At 38.0% G+C, this 21,850-nt stretch overlaps 1 protein-coding gene across 3 annotated transcripts in view; it reads right to left on the bottom strand.

Annotated features, from left to right (window-relative positions):
- The window catches only part of Tmem209 (transmembrane protein 209), a 29,127-nt gene extending 7,601 nt beyond the window's left edge, over nucleotides 1-21,526 (bottom strand). Inside the window, exons 1-11 of one of the 3 annotated variants that reach the window (XM_021237602.2) lie at nucleotides 21,355-21,526; nucleotides 20,347-20,483; nucleotides 20,183-20,241; nucleotides 18,955-19,086; nucleotides 17,951-18,192; nucleotides 14,826-15,027; nucleotides 9,732-9,907; nucleotides 9,095-9,166; nucleotides 5,735-5,831; nucleotides 3,751-3,930; nucleotides 1,558-1,655 (exon numbers count right to left, since the gene is read on the bottom strand). In XM_021237602.2, the coding sequence (XP_021093261.1) occupies nucleotides 1,558-1,655; nucleotides 3,751-3,930; nucleotides 5,735-5,831; nucleotides 9,095-9,166; nucleotides 9,732-9,907; nucleotides 14,826-15,027; nucleotides 17,951-18,192; nucleotides 18,955-19,086; nucleotides 20,183-20,241; nucleotides 20,347-20,483; nucleotides 21,355-21,357 (1,398 nt within the window). In that variant the 5' untranslated portion in view covers nucleotides 21,358-21,526. Of the gene's footprint in view, nucleotides 1-1,557; nucleotides 1,656-3,750; nucleotides 3,931-5,734; nucleotides 5,832-9,094; nucleotides 9,167-9,731; nucleotides 9,908-14,825; nucleotides 15,028-17,950; nucleotides 18,193-18,954; nucleotides 19,087-20,182; nucleotides 20,242-20,346; nucleotides 20,484-21,354 lie in introns of those variants that run through there. The other 2 variants (XM_004856335.3, XM_087204534.1) reach the window with 2 other exon arrangements.
- Nucleotides 21,527-21,850: the final 324 nt, after the last annotated feature.

Below are 21,850 nucleotides of genomic sequence, written 5' to 3'. Positions count from 1 at the left end.
TGGGGCTGGGGATTTAGCTCAGTGGTTTGGCCACCTGCTGTGCAAGCGCAAGGACCTGAGTTCAATCACTGGTACCAAAAGAAAAAAAAAAAAAAAAAAAAAAAAGAAAACCATTTAAAACTTAATTATAGGGCCAGGGATTTAGCTCTGTGGTTTTTGCTGTCTCTTGCACAAGCGCAAGGACCCGAGTTCGATCCCCAGTACCCCCCCCAAAAACCATCTTAATTATAGTTACTATATAGGATATTAAAAAATCCACATTTAAAAATCATCTTTTCTTTACACCAATAATGGACTAGCAAAAACAGAAATTAAGAAAACAATTCCATTTGCAAGAGCTTAAAGAAATACATACCTATATGTGTGTTAACTTTACCAAGGAGGTCAAAGATGTCTACAAAGAAAATTGTAGAATAAGCTGGGTGTGGTGGTGGACATCTATAATCCCAGCACTCAGGAGAGGCTGAGGTGGGAAGATTACTGTGGGCTCCAGGCCAGCCTAAACTACAAAGTGAGACCCTGTCTCAAAAATACGAAAGAGAGAGAGAGGGGAAGGAAGGAAGGAAGGAGAAAAAAGAAAATTATAGAACACTAAAGAAAAATTGAAGACTTAGAAGATAGAGCTGGGATTTAGTTCAGTGGCTCCGCCGACTGCCTCACAAGCACAAGGCCCCGAGTTCAATCCCCGGTACCAAAAAAAAGGCATAAAGAGAAGAGAGAAAGACCGCCTATGTGCATAGATTTGCAGAATTAATATTAAAATGGCCATATTACCAAAAGCAATCTAAAGTTTTGATGCATTATCAATTAAAATTCCAAGACATGCGTCATAAAACTAGAAAAAAAAATCTTAAGATTCATACAAAAGCACAAAAGACCTGGAACAGCCAAAGCAATCCTAAGCAAGAAAAGCAAGGCTGGAGACATCACAATTTTGAAAAACTTAAATGTACAAAAACTCTTATGTTCTTTTATTTGGTAAATCTGACACTAGAATTTTTTTTTAAAAGAGATAATCCCAAATAAGAAAGAAATATACATTGTGATATTCCTTGCCATATTATTTAGGATAGAAAAATAAAAACCCCTTCCCCTTTCAAGTTTCCCAATCTTTAAGTCTAATATAGAACAGTTATGTGACAGTATGTAATAAAGAAAATAATACTGAAGAATTGCAAAAGTGAAAAAAAAGGGGGGCAGAATACATAATTTTACAGACAGGATGATTACAATTGTGATAAAAGCATTGAAAAGTAGCTTCATCGGGCCGGGGATTTGGCTCAGTGGTTCCGCTGCCTGCTGCGCAAGCGCAAGGACCCGAGTTCGATCCCCAGTACCAAAAAAAAAAAAGTAGCTTCATCTATGCAAAGGGAAAAACTACACACAAATATTAGCTAGCAGTGGTTGGGTTAAGATGTTGGTACTGTACTACCATGACTCACTATTTATATCTTGGTTTGAAATTATTTTTCATACTTATTTTTATAATGGAAAAATTAAAACACATGACTCTAACAGCAATAATAATAACCTAAAAAAATACACATAGGGACTTACAGCAGAATCGGTGGCCAGGTCAGTATCCCACTTCCGTCCTTTGAAGTCTCCACCTCTGTTCCATCGAAATGAGCTCATGCACCCTCCCTGAGAAAGTTCTGTGCAACAAAAGTAAAATTTAAAAAGCTAAAGATCTGTAAAAGAAGAAAGGATAAGGAATTCCAATAAAGGAAAGCACATCATCTTAAAAACCTGGTCAAAATACCCAAAATAAAGAAAAACAAAATATAAAGATCAAGTTAAATACCATTATGAAGAATCATATAAAGCCAGAAGTGGGACAAATCTATCATTATGGATTTTCAAAAAGTCACTGGATTGGGAAATCTGAGTAGGGATTATCTATTCAATAGTATTACAGAGCTGCTAAGTTTTAAGGGACGGTAACTGGATTACAGTAATATACAAGCACGTTCTTCCCTTTCAGATAAAATGCATACCGAAAAGCAATGTTTCCAAAGCATGTTCAAACAGCACAGCAAAGAGGCATGTGCACACACACAGGGACAGTCAGATATGGTGGTATGATGTTCACTGTATTAACTTTTTGTCTATCTGATATATGATAATTATATTTTAAAAATTGTGTGTATAAATACATTTTTTTTGGATGAGCAAAACCTTGCTACAGGCAATCTTGCCAAAATATCTGAACCTATTCTTACATAAGACAGAAGGGTGTGTAAAACTACACAGTGGATACACTTAGCAAAACCCAGACTGTGGGAAACTATGGGACAAACAATCTGATTTCTCTGACAAATATATTGCAAAGGTGGGGGGAGGGGTGGCCAGGAAGCCTATGCTTAAACTTAATATACATCAACTTATTTGAATCCCAATTTAAGCAATGCCAACAACAGTGGTAACATTTTATGAGAAGGTTGGCTGTTTTAACACAGACTGGGTATTTCATGAAACAAAGCATTTAAAATATTAGGGGTAAATGAGGCATGGTGGTGCATATCTATAATCCTAGCAACTTGGGAGGCTGAGGCAGGAGGATCACAAGTTTAAGGTCAGGTTGGGCAATTTGGCAAGACCCTGTCTCAAAACTTAAAAAAAAAAAAAAAAAAAAGAAGAGTTGGGGATGTATGTAGTTTGGCATTCACTCCCTGGGTTCAAAACCTAGCACTTGCGGTGGGAGAGCACGTGAAGCTATATGGTGGTATTTTTAAAGGCTTTATCTTTTTTTAAACTTTTAAATCAATCAATCTATCTAATCTATTGATCGATTGATTGATTGATCCAGGCTCTTGTGTAGTTCAGTTTGGCCTTAAACTCACTATGTATCCCTGGTGGGCCTTGCACTCTTGGGTGATCTTCCTGCCTCACCCTCCCAAGTGCTGGGATTACAGGTGAGTGCCACTATGCCTAGCCTGAAATACTATTTTTAAAACCTGTTTTAGGGATGAGATCATTTTACAAAGTTTACCCAAATTAAAAAGAATTTTAATGTTATGAACTGTTCTCTAAGTACAGAGACATGAAGAGTGAACAAGAGTCACAGAGGCTGAACTTCCTGATTCCAAGTCAATCTCTTCAGATGACTACATTTCTCCCACACCATAAGAATATACGGGAATATAAGGAAGCTACATACTAAATAGGAATTACAAATATTAAAAGAAATAAAGAGCAGCATGCTGATATAAGAATGTCATAGTGGTACCCATTCTTGGTGGTCTGAAAGTCAAAATGAGTAAAAATATTCACTTGAGTCTATATAACTCATATTTAAGTTCTAACACAGAATTAAATTATTAATTTAACATATTCTGGGGTGTTATTCTGACAATTCTTAGCATGTAAAATAGATGATCCAAAAGTTGCTCAAGTATAAGCCTTCAATAAAACATAATTAAATATACATTTATAAAATATGACCATAGTTATATTTTCCCCCTGAACTGGGCCTTTGCACTTGAGCTACATCCCCAGCCTTTTTTATTTTTCAAACAGGGTCTTAGTAAGTTGCTAAGATGCCCAAACTGGGCTTCCAACTTGCAATCCACCTGCCTCAGCCTCTGAGAGTGCTGGGATTACAGGCATGCGCCACCATGTGTGGCCCACAGTTGTACTTTTAAAGTTTTCAGAAGTTTTTTTCTCTTGTTAGCTTTCATTTATAAAATCCAAATGTCATGAAAACATTCTCACATTCTTCTCACATTGATTCCTCAAATCAGTAGTTACCTTTGATCCTTTCAAACAAATACTCCTGATTCGGTGTGAGGTCTAGATAGTTACCTTTGATCCTTTCAAACAAATACTCCTGATTCGGTGTGAGGTCTAGATACTGCACAATTGCATTCAAAGTCGGAATGAGAGGGGCTTTGACCAGGGCAGCTTGTTTCAAGCTAGTAATACTAGCGTCTGTTCAAAACAAAACAAAAAACAGAACACAGATGATTCTTCATGAGGGTCTCGGAGAGAATTTAACATGCTCTTTCTCTTGTGTTCAAACAGCGGGCTTCTCCCTGGCTTCAGTCCTTACACGAGCCAGTGATCTTCCCAGACAAACTCAGATTTCAACCTTCTTCTGGAAACATTAGTAACAACACTCTCCCACGTTGTTGTTCTTCCTCAGCATTAACTGCTGTATCTTTACTATCTGTCTCATTATCAGATTAAAAACGGCAATGAGGGCATGGATAGGTGTCATTTTTTCTCACTGCTGTACTCCCGATGCCTAGAGTACCTAGTACACAGTAGGTACTCAATAGATGTTGAAGGAATAAATGAAAGCAATAATAGTTTACCTTAATTTGCATTATTACTACTTTACCTACAATTTATCACACCAACTAAAATGACTACATGAGACACACAGTTGCTGGGGAGGATGTGGAGAACCTGGAACCCTCACACCCTGCTAGTGGGAATATAAAGTGGTATAGTTGCTTTAGAACAGTCTGGCAGTGCTTCAAAAGGTTACACACAGAGTTACCATATGACCCAGCAACTTCAATCCTAGTTATGTACCCAAGAGAAATTAAAATGTTAGTCTGCATAAACACTTGTACAAGAGTGTTCATAGCAGCATTATTCATTGTAGTCAAAAAGTGGAAATAAGCCAAATGGTAGTTAATTCATGAACGGATAAACAAATATGGAAGCATGTTTAAATATTGCATTGTTTCTCTGGTGTGAGAAACCGGAAGTGGAAAGAAGGACTGAAATGTATAATGGATGTTGGGAAATGGAAAGAAAGTGTTCAAATGGGAAGGGGAACAAGGGAGAAGGGAGGGAGAAAGGGCCAAGAAAAAAAGTGAAAATAGAAGGAAAAAATGGAAACAAAGCTTTTGTACATAGGGAGGGGAAGATGCTTAAGGAGGGGGAATGGGATAAAATAAAATAAAATTTATTTAAAAAAAATAAAGAGCTGATTTTGACTCACTGAGACCCTTAGGATGTAATGTAAGCTTCATCATGAAAAAAAAAACTGTGGAAGAAACATTTTGAAAATTTGGACACAAAAAGAAATGAGTAGGTGGGCATGGTGGTGCATGCCTATAATCCCAGCACTTGGGAGGCTGAGGCAGGAGGATTGGTTTGAGTTCAAGGCCAGCCTGGACTACATAACAATATGCTGTCTTGCGAAACAACAAAAAGAAACAAAGTACTGTGAAAAATCTACCACAAGGATGAACCTTAAAAACATTATGTTAAATGAAAGAAGCCAGTTACAAAGGACTACAAAAACATTTATATGAAATACCCAAAACAGGCCCATATACAGAAACAGAAAACACACAGGTATGTGCACAGGGATGGAGGGAAGGTATGGAAGAGAGATGGACATGATACAGGGCATGGAGCTTTTTTTCAGTGATAAAGTGTTCTAAAATTATGATGGGTGCATAACCCAAACCTTTGAATTGAACACTTTAAAAGAGTAAGTGAAATAGTAAATTATATCTCAATAAAGCTGTGACATTAAAAACCCACTATTATGGACATTTAGATCTGCTCCCCTCACCTAGCGGTAACAAAGGAAGTTGTTAAATAGCCCATTACAAAAGGATATTTTCTATTTGGCTGGTTTATTAAAAGTAAATCAGGGCTAAGGATGTAGCTAAGCAGCGCTGTGCCTGTCTGGCAAGTGCAAGGTCCTGAGTTTGATCCCCGGTACTGGAAAAAAAAAAGTAAATCACATGCTAGGCTCTAGCTCACATACCTCCTATTTGTAGCTCTGGACAACCCATTCGTCTCATCTGGGTGCTGACAGACTCAATCTCTTGTACAAGTGGCACTAATATTGTCTCATTGATCCACTAGGAAGAAATGAGGTATAGATTTTGTATACGTAATTCCAAAGTATTTCTCAAATAATTTTCATTCTAGAAGAAACTCTAAGAACTTTTTTGGTCTTGTATTTGAATGTTAACAGAACTGTAAAGTATAGTGAAAGAGAATGGAAGTAGCAGCTAACTGAAGGCTCCAGAGAATTAAATAAATATGCTATTGGAATAATGTTTTGTTTTGGGTACTGAGGATTGAGCCCTGGGCCTTCACAGAGCTACACACCCTGGTCTGCCCTTTTTTGGAAACAGGATCTAGGTCACTAAGTGGCCCAAGTGGGGCTCTACCTTGTGATCCTCATGCCTCTGTCTCCCAGAGTGCTGGGATTATAGGCATGTGCCACTTAACCTGACTGGAGGTAATGAACTAAATTATGTTCTCAATCATATGTATCCTTCCTTCTAAAGAAAATAACTTCCTAAATGTTGAATTAAAAATTTTTTTCCTTCAATGATTATTCTCCTTAGCAAAAAGGATAATCTTCAGTTTACATTTCAAGAGTACTATAATTTTAAATTTATTGGAGTAGAGTTTATACTGGTTTATAATCAATAAGACAGTTTTTCAAACACAACTGATTAACTCACAACAGGCTCCTCCACTTGCTAAACATGTGGAAAAGCAGATAACGGAATCAGTTTGTGAATATTACAATACAGTACTACTTTAAGACTGGGAGTCAGGCATAGTGGCACACGCCAGTAATAAAGTAGTCTGGGGAGGCTGAGGTGGAAGATCACAAGTTCAAGCCTAGCCAGCATATTTTAGCAAGATCCTGTCCCAAAATAAAAAATAAAAAAAGGGCAGGGGACATAAAGGAATGTTCAATCACCAGCACTGGGGGTGGTGGTGGTGGTGGTGGGGGAGCAGCAGACTAGGAATTTCAAATGCCATGTTCTACAGTATCAGACTAATCTTGGATGTGAAAAAGACCATCCAAATAAAGTCTGTTCAGTATGTTTGTGTATTACTGTTTTTTGTGTGTTTATGTAGCAACTTCAACCAACACTTTTATTTTCATGCTGTTAACCATAAAAGGGAAATGAGAAAATGTTTCTGATGAAGTCCACAATTCCTTATGAACAAGTTTCAATTCAGACGAGATCAGGCGTGTTCAGGGTGGTATGGCCGTAGACACAAGTTTCAATTCAGAACCTCTGAAAACTAAAAGTTTCTTTGTAATGCATACACCAAGCAAAATTCAATATAGTAAAAGACTCAAACTAAATTCACATGAAGCTTTTTTTTTTTTGGTACCAGGGATCAAACTTGGGACTTTGTGCTGGTGAGGTAGGCAGCAGAACCATTGAGCTAAATCCCCGGCCCCACATGAAGCTTTTTATAGATTTTATTTCATTTATTTGACTATCCATATTCTTTGCTGCAGAAATATTAATGTGGTTGATTACTAGGTGCTGAAAACTATGATCTATGCATAATGCTTTAAAAAACCCCAAAGATCTCTCAACTTCAGAACACAGTAGCCTAAGAAATTCAGATGAAAAAAAAAAAAATTCAGATGAAGAACCATGTTTTTAAGTAGCTAGTATCTTGATAAAACTTTATATTTTTAAATTTTTAGCATTTTTAGACCAGTATATAATAGAAAAGACAACAGCAAATAGTTGCTGGTCATCATCTCCCTCATTCTTCTAACATTTATTACACGCAACCTACTTGCCAGCTACACTTTGGCTGCAACAAAATCATCTAAGCTGTCCAGGAAAGAGATCTAGGCCTCACTCCCAGAAATCTGAGTAGTTCTGGAACTGGCTCAGAAATTTTTATATGCTTCCTGTTATTTTTTGTAGTACTGGGGATTGAACGCAGGGGCCTGTACATGTTAGACAAGTGCTCTAGCGTGGAGTTGTATTCCACCCTGCCTCACTAAGTTGTCAGGTTGGCCTCAAACTTGTGATCCTTCTACTTTAGCCTCTTGAGTAGGTGGGATTTCAGCCATATGCCAAAGTGCCTGGCCTATTGTAATTTTTCTCTATTTCAGTTTAGTTTTTGGCTTATTATAATTTTAAACAAAAGTGATAGATTCTTTTTTGTTTTTTGAGACAGGGTTTTGCTATGCAGTTTAGGCTGGCCTTGAACTCATGGCAATCCTCCGGCCTCAGCCTCCTAAATGCTGGGATTACAGGCATGAGCCACCACACCCAGCTTAATTTTTTAAAACCTTTTATCTATTTACATTTTTTGAGGTGGGGCCTCACAACATTGCCCAGGATGGTCTTGAACTCTTGGGCTTAGGAATCCTGCTCCAGCCTCTGGAGTAGCTAGAACCACAGGTGAAAATTTCATTGTTAAAATGCTGTCCTGGGGCCGGGGATTTAGCTCAGTGGTTTCGCTGCCTGCCTCACAAGCTCAAGGACCTGAGTTCGATCCTCGGTACCAAAAAAAAAAAAAATAAATAAATAAAATAAAATGCTGTCCTGGTTTCTACCACTTTATAACCTTCCCTGATACTTTATTTAAATTAGCATAAGTGATTTCAATATAGTTCTAGAAGATGCAGAATGGATGATGAATGCTGAAGGGTGAAGCAGTGGCAGCCTCTACAGAGGGAAGTGCCGCTAATCTGCCTACAGAGCCCTGGGACACACAGGTGCTACAGACAATAGGAGGATGCCAGGTGGTGAAAACCCAGAAACCCACAGTTGAATGTGGAAGAGCTGAATTCCAGGTCAAACAGAAGGCTCTTCCCTAGAGAAACTGAAAGTATATATATTCTGAAGTAGCTTCAAGTTATACAGTATCACCTTTTTTCTGTTTAGTTTTCAGAGGGCACAGATCCCCTTTTTGTTTCCTTCACAATTCTAGGTACACAACAGACAATGATAGAAAAGCTTTTTGGAAAGAAAACTGAAAAACTGGGAAAGGGAAGAAGGCCTCTTCACTGTGCTGTACACCTTAGTGCCTTTCCCTGAGGGGGATCTTCCTGTCCCTGTCCCTGTCCCTACTCTGAGCTCCTAGGCATTCACACTGAGGTGCTGCCCTCTTCACGGATGAGGGCAGAGGAAAGAGAACCTTCGGTCTGTATGAGGACTTTGGGGAATAATTTCTCTATCCACTATGGAAGAAAGCAGCACAAAGGGTGGGGGCAGGGAGTTTCAAGGAACCAGCTGGAGGGAAGGCCAAGTTTAATTATGCTCTTGATCTTAATCCTCACATCACTCAACACTATTCTTGAAGGAGCCAAGGGCGGACAAACACACACGCAGGAACTTACATTTCTAAACTTAGCTGTCCATGAATCCATATGATCAAGAAGTTGTCTATTCATTGTCACTCTTGCCCAAACCTATTAAAAATGTTTAAGATGAATAATCAATGAGGAAAAGTCTTGCCAGAAATCATCATTCTTTCCTGCACTCAAAAATATTTGATGAATTTTGAAAACAATCTTCAGAAATATCAATATTCATGTAATTAATATTCAGTAATTTTCTCTATTACCTATTAATGAGCTGTTCATACACAAATATTTCACTTGGTTTTAATAAAATAAAAATCCCATATTTGGTACTAAAATGATAAAGTTACAGATTGCCAAATGTTTTAATCCAAATGTTTAAAAACCAAGAGCCTGGTATATGCTAAATACAATTAGATATCCGAGAGCCTTTCTGTAATGAATGCAGAAAAATATTTTAGGCAGGACATTTATGTCACCTATGTGTCACACAGTAAAATGTATGATATAATTTAGTGTTAGGAACACAAGACAGAAGGCTTTCCACTGTTTAATGAGTGCCAGATTTATATTTCTGTCCAGTAAAAGTGGAGATAAAAGAAAAATTGTTCTAGAAGACTCTCTAGCAATCTGAAAAATTATAAATATTAAGTCATTTTTATTTTTCATTTACCTCTTCTGCAGCTTGCTTAGAACTGAGATCAGCCTCATCTTTGTTAGCAGAGGGGGCTTGAGACCGACAGGCAAGCTGATACTGAAACTTCTTTAAAGTCTGTGCATAATCTCCCATAGAACGATTGTAGTTCCAAAAAGTAGGGCTATTGGAAGGAGAGGTAGAATCTGGGCTTCCTAAAATGATGAAAGAGTTCAGTCAGTTGTGGTAACTTTCCCATCTAGTGTTAACCCATGAACAATGGGTGTGTAGATTCCCAGGCAATGGCAATCAAGGCATCAGAAGACACCCCCTCCCCATCTTCTTTAGAGAGCATGGATTCCTTCTGTTAAAAATTAAAAGGGCTCAGTACTGAAAAAAAAAAGAAAAAAAAAAATTAAAAGAATAGGGCTGGGGATTTAGCTCAGTGGTTCCATTGCCTGCCTCGCAAGTGCAAGATCCCGAGTTTGATCTCTGGCAACAAAAAAATAAATAAAAATTAAAAGAATATTTTCTGAGCAGTATCAACTGAAGAAACATAAGAATCACTAGTGGTTGAAAGTGTGTTTATTTCTGTTGTGATATTAAACTTGTTTCAGCTGGGTATGGTGATACATGCCTGTCATCGCAGTTCCTTGAGGATGAGGCAGGAGGATCACAAGTTTGAGGTCAGCCCAGGAAAAAGAGAAAAGTAAAAAGGACTGTGGATATGGCTCAGTGGTAGAGTGCTTGCTTAGCATGTGTGGGGCCGTGAGTTCAGTTCCCAGCACCACAACACATACACACAAACACATGTTTGTTTCAATAGTTTCCTAAAACTTTGACTTGTTAGAAGGGCCTTCGGCTTTTTTTTTTTTTTGGTACGGGGATTGAACTCGGGACCTGTGCTTGCGAGGGCAGTGCCAGAACCACTGAGCTAAATCCCCAGCCCAAGAAGGGCCTTCTGAATGGAGTGACTATAGCTTCCTATTAATAAACTGTTCTATGGGCTATGTCCCTGCACTGATTATGTTTTATTTGTTAATCTGTAGTATTTCTTTATGGACTAAATGACTCCGTGAGCCAGGTGTTGTGGTGTGCACCTGTAATCTCACCACTCTGGGAGGCTAAGGCAGGAAGATCACGAGTTCAAGCCAAGCCTGAGTAACTTAGCAACTGAGAGCTCAAAATAATGAAAATGAAAAAAAAAAAAGGGCTGGGAATTTAGCTCAGTTAGAATGTCCTAGGTTCAATCCCCAGTACCAAAAAAGTAAAAACAAAACAAAACAGACTACCTAACTACCTATCAATTATAATTATAAATTTACTTTTAGGAAATGTAAAAAACTGACATTCTGGAACTTCCTCCTATAGAGGCCTCTTGCCAGAGTACTTATCACACTTGAGGGTTGCAGTTTTGGTCTGCTTTCCCAAAGAGAATCTGAGCTCCCTCAGGGCATGGAGTATTTTTTCTCCTAGTACAGGGCCTGAATAAATAAGTTTTCAATGACAATTACAATTGGGCTTATTTTTCCAGGGTTTAACAGACATCAGAAATATCAACTGATACTTTATATCCACAATAAAAATCACAAATAGGAAATAAGTTTTTTTGTTTTTTGTTTTTTAACCTTAGCAAGAATTCTAAAAGAAGTGACTATAATAAAATTTGCTTTCTTGTGATGTTCATAGCCATAAAGGATGAGAAATCATGAGAGGGATTATGGGAGAACATTTCAATTCACCAAAACCTTGAAGGTTACCAATCTTGTCCTTGGGTATGTTTCATGAAGGCAAAAAATACAGTTATTTACAATAAAGAAACGTCACACATCATGTGAAGCTAAATTTCCAAGTAGGACTTCTGATAAAATTGACTTCTAGGACTGAATTAATGTCAAGAAAAGAGGTTGTAAACCAACTCAAATGATTTAATACACAGACAACAAAATCAGAAAGAAACATGGTCATGATAAAGCACAGGTTTTTTATTTTGATTAATCATTTTGACTATTAAGTTAAAGATAATTAATCTTTCTGTGAAAGAAACTTTAAGAAAAATTTCAGTAAAGATTGAGATACATAATGAATAGACGCAGGAAGTTCAACACTGGTTGTGCATTAGCCTAAGTAAATACTGTACATCTAGCAAGCAGCCACAAAATAGGGGCTTTCTACAATGATTACCACCACCACCACCACCACCACCACTACCACCTCTAAGACAGCAAAGAGCCTCAAACTCATAAGAACCAAAGCACAAAGAGGTTTGGAAATCTGGCAATGGAGCAAACCAGATAATGTAAAACACCTACAAAGAATATCTAAAAATGTTTATTAAGTAAAACACATTATTTAAATGAATGAATGAGGGATCTTGAAAAAAAAAAAAAAAGCAAGGTATGAAAAGCCAGTGGCTAAAAATGAAGAGGGAACTGAAAATCAGAAGGAATATTAATTAGTGAGTTGACAGGGTGGCTGCTCTAGACGACTGTGTTGGCCTTGAGAAATCTACCGGCTTGTCTTACAATGCTCAAGAGGAAACTAGAGATGAGGATTTGGGCCAGAAAGAGGTAGAGAGCTGAACTGAGACATTTATCCTAATTGTATTATTCCCAGTGTTCAGCACAGGGCCATATCACAAAGGGCCATATCCTCAATGGGTAAGAAAAAAGTACCTGTCACTGGTACCAAGGGATAAAAGAAGCTTATCTGTTTTAAATTGTTGAGATTTTAAAAAACATCCCTGAGCCAAGGATTTAGTTCAGTAGTTCTGGCGCCTGCCTCACAAGCGCAAGGTCCCGAGTTTGATCCCCAGTACCAAAAAATAAAAATAAATAAATAAAAACATCCCTGAAGGGGGGGCTGGATGTAGCTCAGTGGCATCGTGCCTGCCTGGGAAGCACAAGGTCCTGAGTTCGATCCTCAGTACTGGGAATAAATAAATAAATAAATAAATAAAATAAAAACATCCCTGAGATTTTATTTTATATATTTTCTTTCTCCTGAGATTGTTTTTTGAGACACGGTCTTGCCATGTAGTTCAGGCTTCCAGCACAGGCTGGCCTCAAACTTGCAACAATCCTCCTGCCTCGGCTTCCCCCTTCAGCCTCCCAAGTGCTGGGATTACAAGTGTGTGCCAGTATAACTGACCAGATACTCATTTCTTTTCTTTTCTTTTTTTTTTGGTACCAGGGATCGAACTCAGGACCTTGTATTTGCAAGGCAGGCGGCGGAACCACTGAGCTAAATCCCCGGGCCTAAGATATTAATTTCTAAATAGCATCTCCACCAAAAGGAACAGGATGGACATAGATACACTGGCCAGTCTACGGGCATACCATCCTGAATGTGCCCGATCTTGTCTGATCTCAGAAGCTAGGTAGACTTGGGCCTGGTTAGTGGTTGGATGGGAGATATACTGGCCAAAAGACATTAGTATAGCAGTATTATGTTAATGTCAGACAAAACAGACTTGAAGCAAAAAGAGATAAAAGATAATTTACCAGAATGATATAACTATTCTGAATTTATATGCACCTAAAATCTTACATGTATTTAGCAATTTGATAGACTTATGAGGAAATATTTAATAAAAGACCATCAATGGGGTGTGGTAAAGCACACCTATAATCCCAGCACTGGGGAGGCTGAGATGGGAGGATCTCTGTGAGTTTGAGGCAGCCTGTATTACACAGACCATTTCTCAAGAACAAAACAAACAAAAAAACACAGACAATCAGGTGCTTTTGATAAACTTTCTTAATAAATGGTAGATCAAGCAGATAAAAATTAGAAAGATAAAGAATTTAAATGTCAGTTGTTAGTAATCAAGAATCTTAAGTCAATGAACAAATACAAAGACCAAAACTTAAGATACTATGCATTCTTTCCAATATACCAAAAATCACTTTCAAAAAAGAGACCAGAGTAAACCTTAAAGCAATTTCAAACAGCTAACCAACCAACCAACCAACCAACCAACCGCTTGCTGTGTTCTACAAAAAGAAAGAGGAGAGAAAACCATTTACAGATCAGAATCTCTAAGCACAGTACAATTAACTTTGGGGGAAATAAAGCTAACTAGGCCGCTATAGCCTTGAAAATTAAAAGCAACACCAAAAACACTTCCAAACAGTGATACATCTAAATAACTTCTATGGGTCAAAGAAAAATATGTCTGAAAATCACAAAGATGTATAGAGATCATTGTCTTATACTCTAATTTTCAGTAGGCTTGAAATATTTCAAAATTTTAAAATGAAAAAATGTATATAAAATAACAAGATAATATTGATTTGTTTCTTTGACATCTGTGGCACTTTCAGGCAGAATTAAATTAAAAATCCCTAGAGAGTTCAAGCAACACAAAGAGCCATGGTCCAATAACTTGGCTTTCTCAACACGGCCAAGCTTTAGCACCTAAAGTGTTTTCTATGAAAATTCCTGAGGGGAAAAAATCATTACTTGGTTCAATAACCTAATTTGGTTTCAAATAATTGACTTCGTAATAATCAGATCCACCAACAGATTACAATTTGCTAACATTGTTTCCTATGGTAAACTATGGGCTTAAAGAAAATACTAAAGGCAAATTAAAAAATGTTCTGAAAAAGAGCAGCACTTTCAGGGTAAATACTGCTTTCTCCTCACCCTATCCTGCACACCAGCCTCCCAAAAGACCATCTAAAAAGACAGCTATCATCTGAATGAGATTTGCTATGTGCCACTTCAAAAGCATTTTACAGCCTCAACTTGAAACAGTAATTATAACTTCTTTTATATGAAAAAGCTTTTAATCTTACTGTGGATGAAGGGGTGAAGATTTTTCAGTTCAGCCATATTTTACTTCTTAGATTTGATAGTCAATTCTAACCGCTAAAATTATTAAAGTAATACAAAATGTGTTTGTCTCCTAAGGTATACTGGTAGAAGGGACATACAAATTTATGCACAGGTATCAATATGATCAAAATGACAGGTTAAGAATTATGTCAAATCGGGCTGGGGATTTAGCTCAGTGGTTCCACTGCCTGCTTTGCAAGCATAAGGTCCTGAGTTCGATCCCCAATACCAAAAAAAAGGAAACAAAAAAAGAATTATGTCAAATGGATTAGATATAAATAAAATGTGTACCCAGATTAACTCTGTGCTGTTTCTCTTCCTCACTTCGGAGAAAAGTGTCCAGAGTGCGCAGGTCTGTCATGTAGTCCTCCTTATCAGTAGGTGAGTTATAGACGGTGGGTGAAGAACGGTAGCGGGATCTCAACCCACTGCTCTCCACTGGGCCAACGGTGGTAGTGTACGGAGAAGGAGGAGAGGAGCTAAAGCTTGCCAACTACACAAGACAAGAGAACTTGATTTTAGTTTTCTTTAATTGAATTTTATTTTTGATTTTTTGAATTTTAAAAATCAACAACCTACTATAATGGTCAAATCTAAGAAAACCTACAACACCAAATGCCGGTGAGGCTGCAGAACAATGGGAACTGTCATTCATTCCTGGTGGAAATGAATAATGGTACTGCTATTTTGTAACAGTCGGATGGTTCCTTACAAAGTGAAACCTCTCACCATACCATCTAGCAATTGTGCTTTGTTATTTACCCAAAGGGTGCTGAAAACACAAAAACTTGGACATGGATGTTTTAATAGCTTTATTCCTAATTTCTAAAACTTGAAACCACGATGTCCTTCAGAAGATAACTGGATTAAAAAAAAAACCTGATACATTCAGACAATGGAGTATTATTCAGTGCTAAAAAGAAACAAGCTATCAAGCTATGAAAAGACGTGGAGGAACCTTAAATGCATATCGCTCAGTGGAAGAACCCAATGTGAAAGGCTACACATGTATGACTCCCAAGTATATATTATGAATGAGGCAAAAATATGGAGGAATTAAAAAAAATCAGTTGTCTGCAAGGAATCTGGAGGGGAAAAAAAGGGATGAATAAATGAAGCACAGGGGATTTTTTTCCAATGGTGTGATGGTGGATATATGTTATTATACATCTGTTCAGGCTCACAGACTGCACAGACCCAGAGTGAACTCCAATGTAAATTTGGACTTTGGGTGTAATAATGCGTCAATGCAGGTTCATCAATTATAATAAATGTACCACTCTGATGGGATATATTGATAATGGAGGAGGCTGTATATGTGTGGATCAGGGGATTATGGGAAATCTCTGTATTTTCTTCTAAATTTTGATTTATAATAGTATCTTTTAACCCAAGAAAACGTTCTCTCTTCACTTAGCATCTTTTGTACTTCTTAGGATTATTCATTCATTCAACCATTCACTGTATATAATTTCTAAAGCTCAATAAATACTCTCAGACATTTCTGTGATAATGTGAACTGGAAAAATTCTTTTGGGTAGTTACCTGTCTCCTCCAAATTATCAAAAACTATGTATTGAGCTATTCAGTGCGAATTAGCAACAGTTTTTTAAAAATAAAATACTCAAGAGTAAACTATGGTATCTTGAACAGATTTTAGGATGGTAGAACTTTGAATAGTTTTCCTTCTATTTTATTTTTCTAATTTTCTATAATGATCATAAAGTGCTTTTCTTATAAAAATATTATTTTAAAAAGTCATATTCACCTTTGGGTTAGTAATTATCACTGTATACACAAACTTTCTCATAACATTTAACTTACACAAACTTTTCTAAATTCATTTTTTTTTTTGTGGTAATGAAGATTGAACCTAGGGTCTTTGCAACTGAGCTACATCCCCAGCTCTTTTATTTTTTTGGTACCGGAGATCGAACTCAGAACCTTGTGTTTGCAAGGCAGGCGGCAGAACCACTGAGCTAAATCCCCAGGTCCCAGCTCTTTTATTTTTTATTTTGAGGCAAGGTCTTGCTAAATTGCCTAGGCAGGTCTTAATGCTGGAATTAACAGGCGAGCACCAGGTAAAGTTTTCTAAATTCTATTAAACCAATCCCTGTGTGGTGGTACACCCTCTAATCCCAGCTCTCTGGAGGCTGAGGCAGGAGGATCCCAGTGAGTTTGAGACCAGCCTGGACTGTATAGTGAGTTCAAGGCCAGTCTGAAGTACACGTTGAGACCTTGTCTCAAAAAAACAAACAAACAAAAAACTCCCCCAAAAAACCACCAAAAAGTTTAAATTCTATTACATGCGAAAATGGATAACCAGGAGCATGGAATTTCTTTACAAAGAGATATTATGCTTCAAAAGAAACTGGGGTGATGATGGTGCATGCCTGTAAACCCAACACTTGGGAGGCTGAGAGGACTGCTGTGAGTTTGAGGGCAGCCTGGACTACACAAGTGAGTTCAAGGCCAGCCTAAACTACATAGTGAGACCCTGTATCAAAAAACCAAAAAGAAAAAAAGGGTAAGAGGAGATGCACAATAATGAAAACATCTGAAATGATGCGACCTCATACTCTCTTAGAGTCTTATGCCTCAGGAAGAAGCCAAAACTTCAATCTATAAATTCTGCTTTAATAACCCTAAAAGTCAGAGCAAAACTCCATACTGGGCTGGGGATTTAGCTCAGTGGTTCTGCCTCCTGCCTTCCAAGGACAAGGTCCTGAGTTCAATCCCCAGTACCAAAAAAAAAAAAAAACCCCTCAGGAAGGCAAAACTCCATACTTCCTTGGGATTTGAAAAGGTTTCTATTCATCAATGGAAAGGGTCCATAGTCTAGTGTCAAACTATATATATATGACAACCCAGGTTTTCCCTAGGCAGATAATCTCCAACATGATAAAAAGCATTGCAATTCTCTAAGAGTAAACACAGGTTTCACATCGAGTAGCAAAGAGGGAAAAACATGAGTAAAGGAAACTAGAGTAAAAAAATTATTTTAATGTTTTCAAAACTGCTGAAAGATTCTAGATGGTGAACCTCACATTTTATTATCTTAGCAAAAGCTAATGTTTCTTTCATTTTAAGATGCTATTTAAAGAACTTCTGACTAGGTGTCAGGAAATTTGGGGTTCTATTCTTGGCTCTTACCTGGGTGACTCAGGTAAGTTAATTACCCACTGTTACAGTTTCCTCATGAATAAAATGAAGTTTTTTTTTTTTTGGAAAGGGTCTCTCACTATGTAGTTCAGGCTAGCCTGAAACTCACAGTGATCCTCCTGTCTCAGCCTCCACAGTGCTGGAATTACAGATGTACACCACCATATGGCAATAAAATAAGTTCCAACTCACTTGATGATTTTCAGTGCACCTCTCAAGTCTAAATTAATGTGATTGGCTAAAAGAGTTGTTACCTTATTATAACCACCGACTGGTGAGTAGGTTACTCCAGGGCTGAAAGAACTACTGCCACCTGAGGACATGCTTTGCAGCTGAGGGCTGTATCCAGTCATACAGCTGGTGGTGAACTTGGGACTGGCACTTGGTGAGCGAGATGGACTGTAACTCAACACGCTCTGCCCCTGAATTGAAGGGGAAGGTGGAGAGGGAGGGATCTGGGTGGCTGTTAGATCAAGTGGAGGGGTAGTCTGTACAACTAGAAGGAAAAGAGAAAAGAAAATAACTATACACACACATATATGTTTAAATAAACTTCCATGCAAACAGATTTAAGGAACAGTCTTTTTTTGTTGTTTGTACTGGAAACTGAACCTAGGACCTTTGCACTGAGCTACATTCCGGGACTTTCTTTGAAACAGAGTCTGCTGAGTTGCCCACACTGGCTTGAACTTGCAATCCTCCTATCTCAGCCTCTCAAAGTGCTGGAATTACAGGCTTGTGCTGCCACACTCAGCTGGAACTGTTTTTTTTTCCCCTCAGGAAAAAAACAAAGTAACAGAAAGATTTGATTTTCAAATTAATATATTACTAAAGGACAATAATTAGTCATTTACCATTTCCACAGGGTTCAAAATAAGAAACTGGCTTCAATGCAGCAAGAGTTACTCATTTAATTTTAAGGAACCAATGGAATAAACTTCCATTAGTTTACTGAATGTTAAGTTTCATTCAGTTTATACCAATAAGAAAGATAATCACTGGTCTTAAAAAAATTTACTATCGATCTGTTTAATATAGTTGAACCAGTGTTAGAAATCCCTTCCAGACAAGAAAAAATGAAAATAGAAGGAAAAAATGGAAACAAAGCTTTTGTACATAGGGAGGGGAGGAACGGGATAAAATTAAAAAGAAATCCCTTCCAGCTCTGAGTCTATGAAAAGGGAAAACTAAATTAAAAACTATTTATTGCCAACCTTCTCCTTACCTTTGCAAGAGTTACAGTATATAAAACACTTACCAGTTGTTTTCAACCCTAAAAGTATTTGTTGTCCAGGGCTAACAACGAGACTTGTTGGTGCCATAGTATATTTGAAATATCTCCAAAAATCAAACAAGGCATTAAGGCTGAAGAGAGAGGCAAGGGCAAGCTCTGGAAGAGAACAATTTTTTTTTTTTTGTACCGGGGATCGAACTCAGGACCTTGTGCTTTCGAGGCAGGCACTGGAACCATTGAGCTAAATCCCCGGCCCTAGAACAATTTATTTTTAAAAAGGTGGTGGTGAGGGGCATGTACTGGTGGTGAAACAAAAACTCTCCGTGCTTTAGAAAATTAACAAAATTGAAAACTACCTTCTTATTCCTCTTAACAGCTAACATTTAATAAATGTATATTAGGTGCAGGGCATTTACTAATAAGTTTCCAACTATCACTAACCCGTACCACCTTATTTTCAACTTCATTTTAATAATGAATCAACAGTCAGGGAGAAGCCAAGTGATCTTTTTTTGGAACTGGGGATTGGGCACTGAGCTATAGTCCCAACCCCTACCCCCTTTTTTCAAAACAGGGCCTCATTAAATTGCTGAGTTGTCCAGGTGAGGGTCAAACTCGCAATGCACCTGACTTAGCCTCCCAGAGTGCTAAGTTTATAGATGTGCATCACATCTGGCTTTAAATGACTTTTTACAGGTATACAGCTAGGTAGTAAGACATGATTCTGACTCAGGTCTGCAGATTCCAAATCCCTACCACTTGCCACGCTAGTTCCCACAACAGAGTTTGCATTAATGTGTACAGACTATGAAATTCAACATCCTTAAGAACTTTTCATACCCAAGGATTATGGAAGAGCAGATGGAGAAGTGGAAGGAATGAGTACACTGAGGAAGGCACCCATGGAGTAGAAAACTGGGCTGGTTTTGAAAGGTGAAAACATGGAGAGAGTACTTCAGGAGAGTAACAAATATAAATCTTATTACCCTCATATGTTATTTTTCACAGAACTCATAATTATCTGTAATTATATTTTTAATTTGATTGTCTCCTCTACTAGAATGTTTCTTCCACAAGAGGGTTTCCATTTGTTTTCTTCCTACTGAACTCCCAGATTGGGAACATGGTTAGGTAATCAGGGTTTGTTGAATGTAGGGATGAATATTAAGCTGAATTAAACCTGCCAGCAAGTTTCTCTGTTGGTAATAAATCTAAATTTAAAAAAAAATCTAAATTTTAGTAAATTACTTACCAATATACCAAAGGGGCCAGTATGTCACATTATAATATGAACTAATCAATTTTCCAGTCCTGAAAAAACAAGAAAGGCTTTTCAATTAACTTAAATCAAAACAAAAAATTCTGGAACTAGCCACAGGCTACTTAGATTTTCCCTTTTTGGGCTGATGAACTTACATTTCAGTATATATCATTCCAGCCATGGATACATTTAAGAGGCCCCAGGCTAAAACCACTTTCCTAGCTTCTGTTTCTTTTCTCATCTTGATGGTTCTGTCAATAAGGGAATCATTAGGGCTTGCCTCGCCTTGCAACTATTCAAAAGTAAAAGCACAGGAATTAATCAAAAGAAACTACTCCACTTAAGAAAACGTGTTTCCTTTATAAAGAAAAACTGCATATACTTTCCCTCATCTTTAAACGTCCTATCAGGCCCGCCCCCCTTATTTAACAGTATATGAAAAAGGAACCAAGTTACACTTCTCAGAGAACCAGCTAGTCATATTTCAGGCAATTTAATACTAACAATAAATTAAAATGTCATATTTTGTAATTTAAGGGTTATTATGTCTGTAAATACTGTTTTGGAGTCTTTGGAGTATAACGGCTAGATAGAGGATTGATTTATAAAACTCAAAGTACTGTTTTAGGGGAAATATCTGCTATATTCTATAAAAGATACAAGTTGTTCTGACAGCCCCACGCAGAAGCCGTTACTGTGCCTGACCCTCATAACTCTTCACTCGGGCTGTCCCAGCCCGGGAGTTCCATTTTGTGTGTTGATGAAAAAAAAGACAGGCGGGTACCCATGGTGTGAAGGAACAGAGTTAAGAGTGGGGAAAGTTGCTTTCCGCCTGGTACTACATTGAGATTCATATTTTTCGTTCTTTCGCCAGACCTAACTTACGGACAACTAGGAAACCTGTTCTAGCTACCCGGAATTGCAGCCAGAGCACAAAGGCATTCCCATCCCGCCACCCAGCCCAAGTCCTGAGGGATTCCCTCCTGGGTTCCTCAGTACAAACTGTCACCCTACGGCTTCTTTCCTCCCTTCCACTACAAGTGACGGGTCACAAGCCACATTCGCCTTTGGCTGAACCCCAGGTAAATTAGCATGCGAGGCAATCTCAAGGCCCGCGTGGAATCCACGTCCAAGAAACACAAAGACGATCCCCCAAAACCCACCATGATCTTTGGCCGGAAGCAGACTCGCGCCACTCCCTACTGCACGTGCGCGAAAGCTAGCTGGTAGGGCCACAGGTACCGGAAGAACTGGGCGGTCTCTTCTCGCGAGAATGAGGTGCGCACAGGGGCGGGGGCTAGGAGCGTTACTAGAGAAACAGCTTTTGGATTTGTGCCTCCTCCTCAGCTGCCAGGAGAAACATGAAACTCAGTATTTGGGCCAGATTTTGAGCCCTCAGTAAAAATTATTAAAAATAAACCGAATTTTGTTTATGTTAATATAATTTTAGCTTCCTTAGGATCCTTATGGACTCACATTTTAAAGCAGAGTTTATTTAGCAGGGTGGTTGATTTGAGGGATAGCTGCAGCATTCATGGCAATGTGTCCAGACAAAGCATTTCTTGCTGTTCTTAAAATATGTACTTCCCTCCAATTGTTCTGACTCGGTGTAAATTCTTAAATATCCATGGGATGAGGGTGCAGCAGTAACAAGAAAAA

The sequence above is a fragment of the Heterocephalus glaber genome, unplaced genomic scaffold, assembly GCF_053883595.1.
Source record: "Heterocephalus glaber isolate CG9 unplaced genomic scaffold, H.glaber_assembly_v1.0 deba00000546, whole genome shotgun sequence".
Classification (NCBI taxonomy): Eukaryota; Metazoa; Chordata; class Mammalia; order Rodentia; family Bathyergidae; genus Heterocephalus; species Heterocephalus glaber.
Note: the sequence above shows the minus strand (reverse complement) of the source record. Positions and strands in the feature narration are given on the sequence as shown.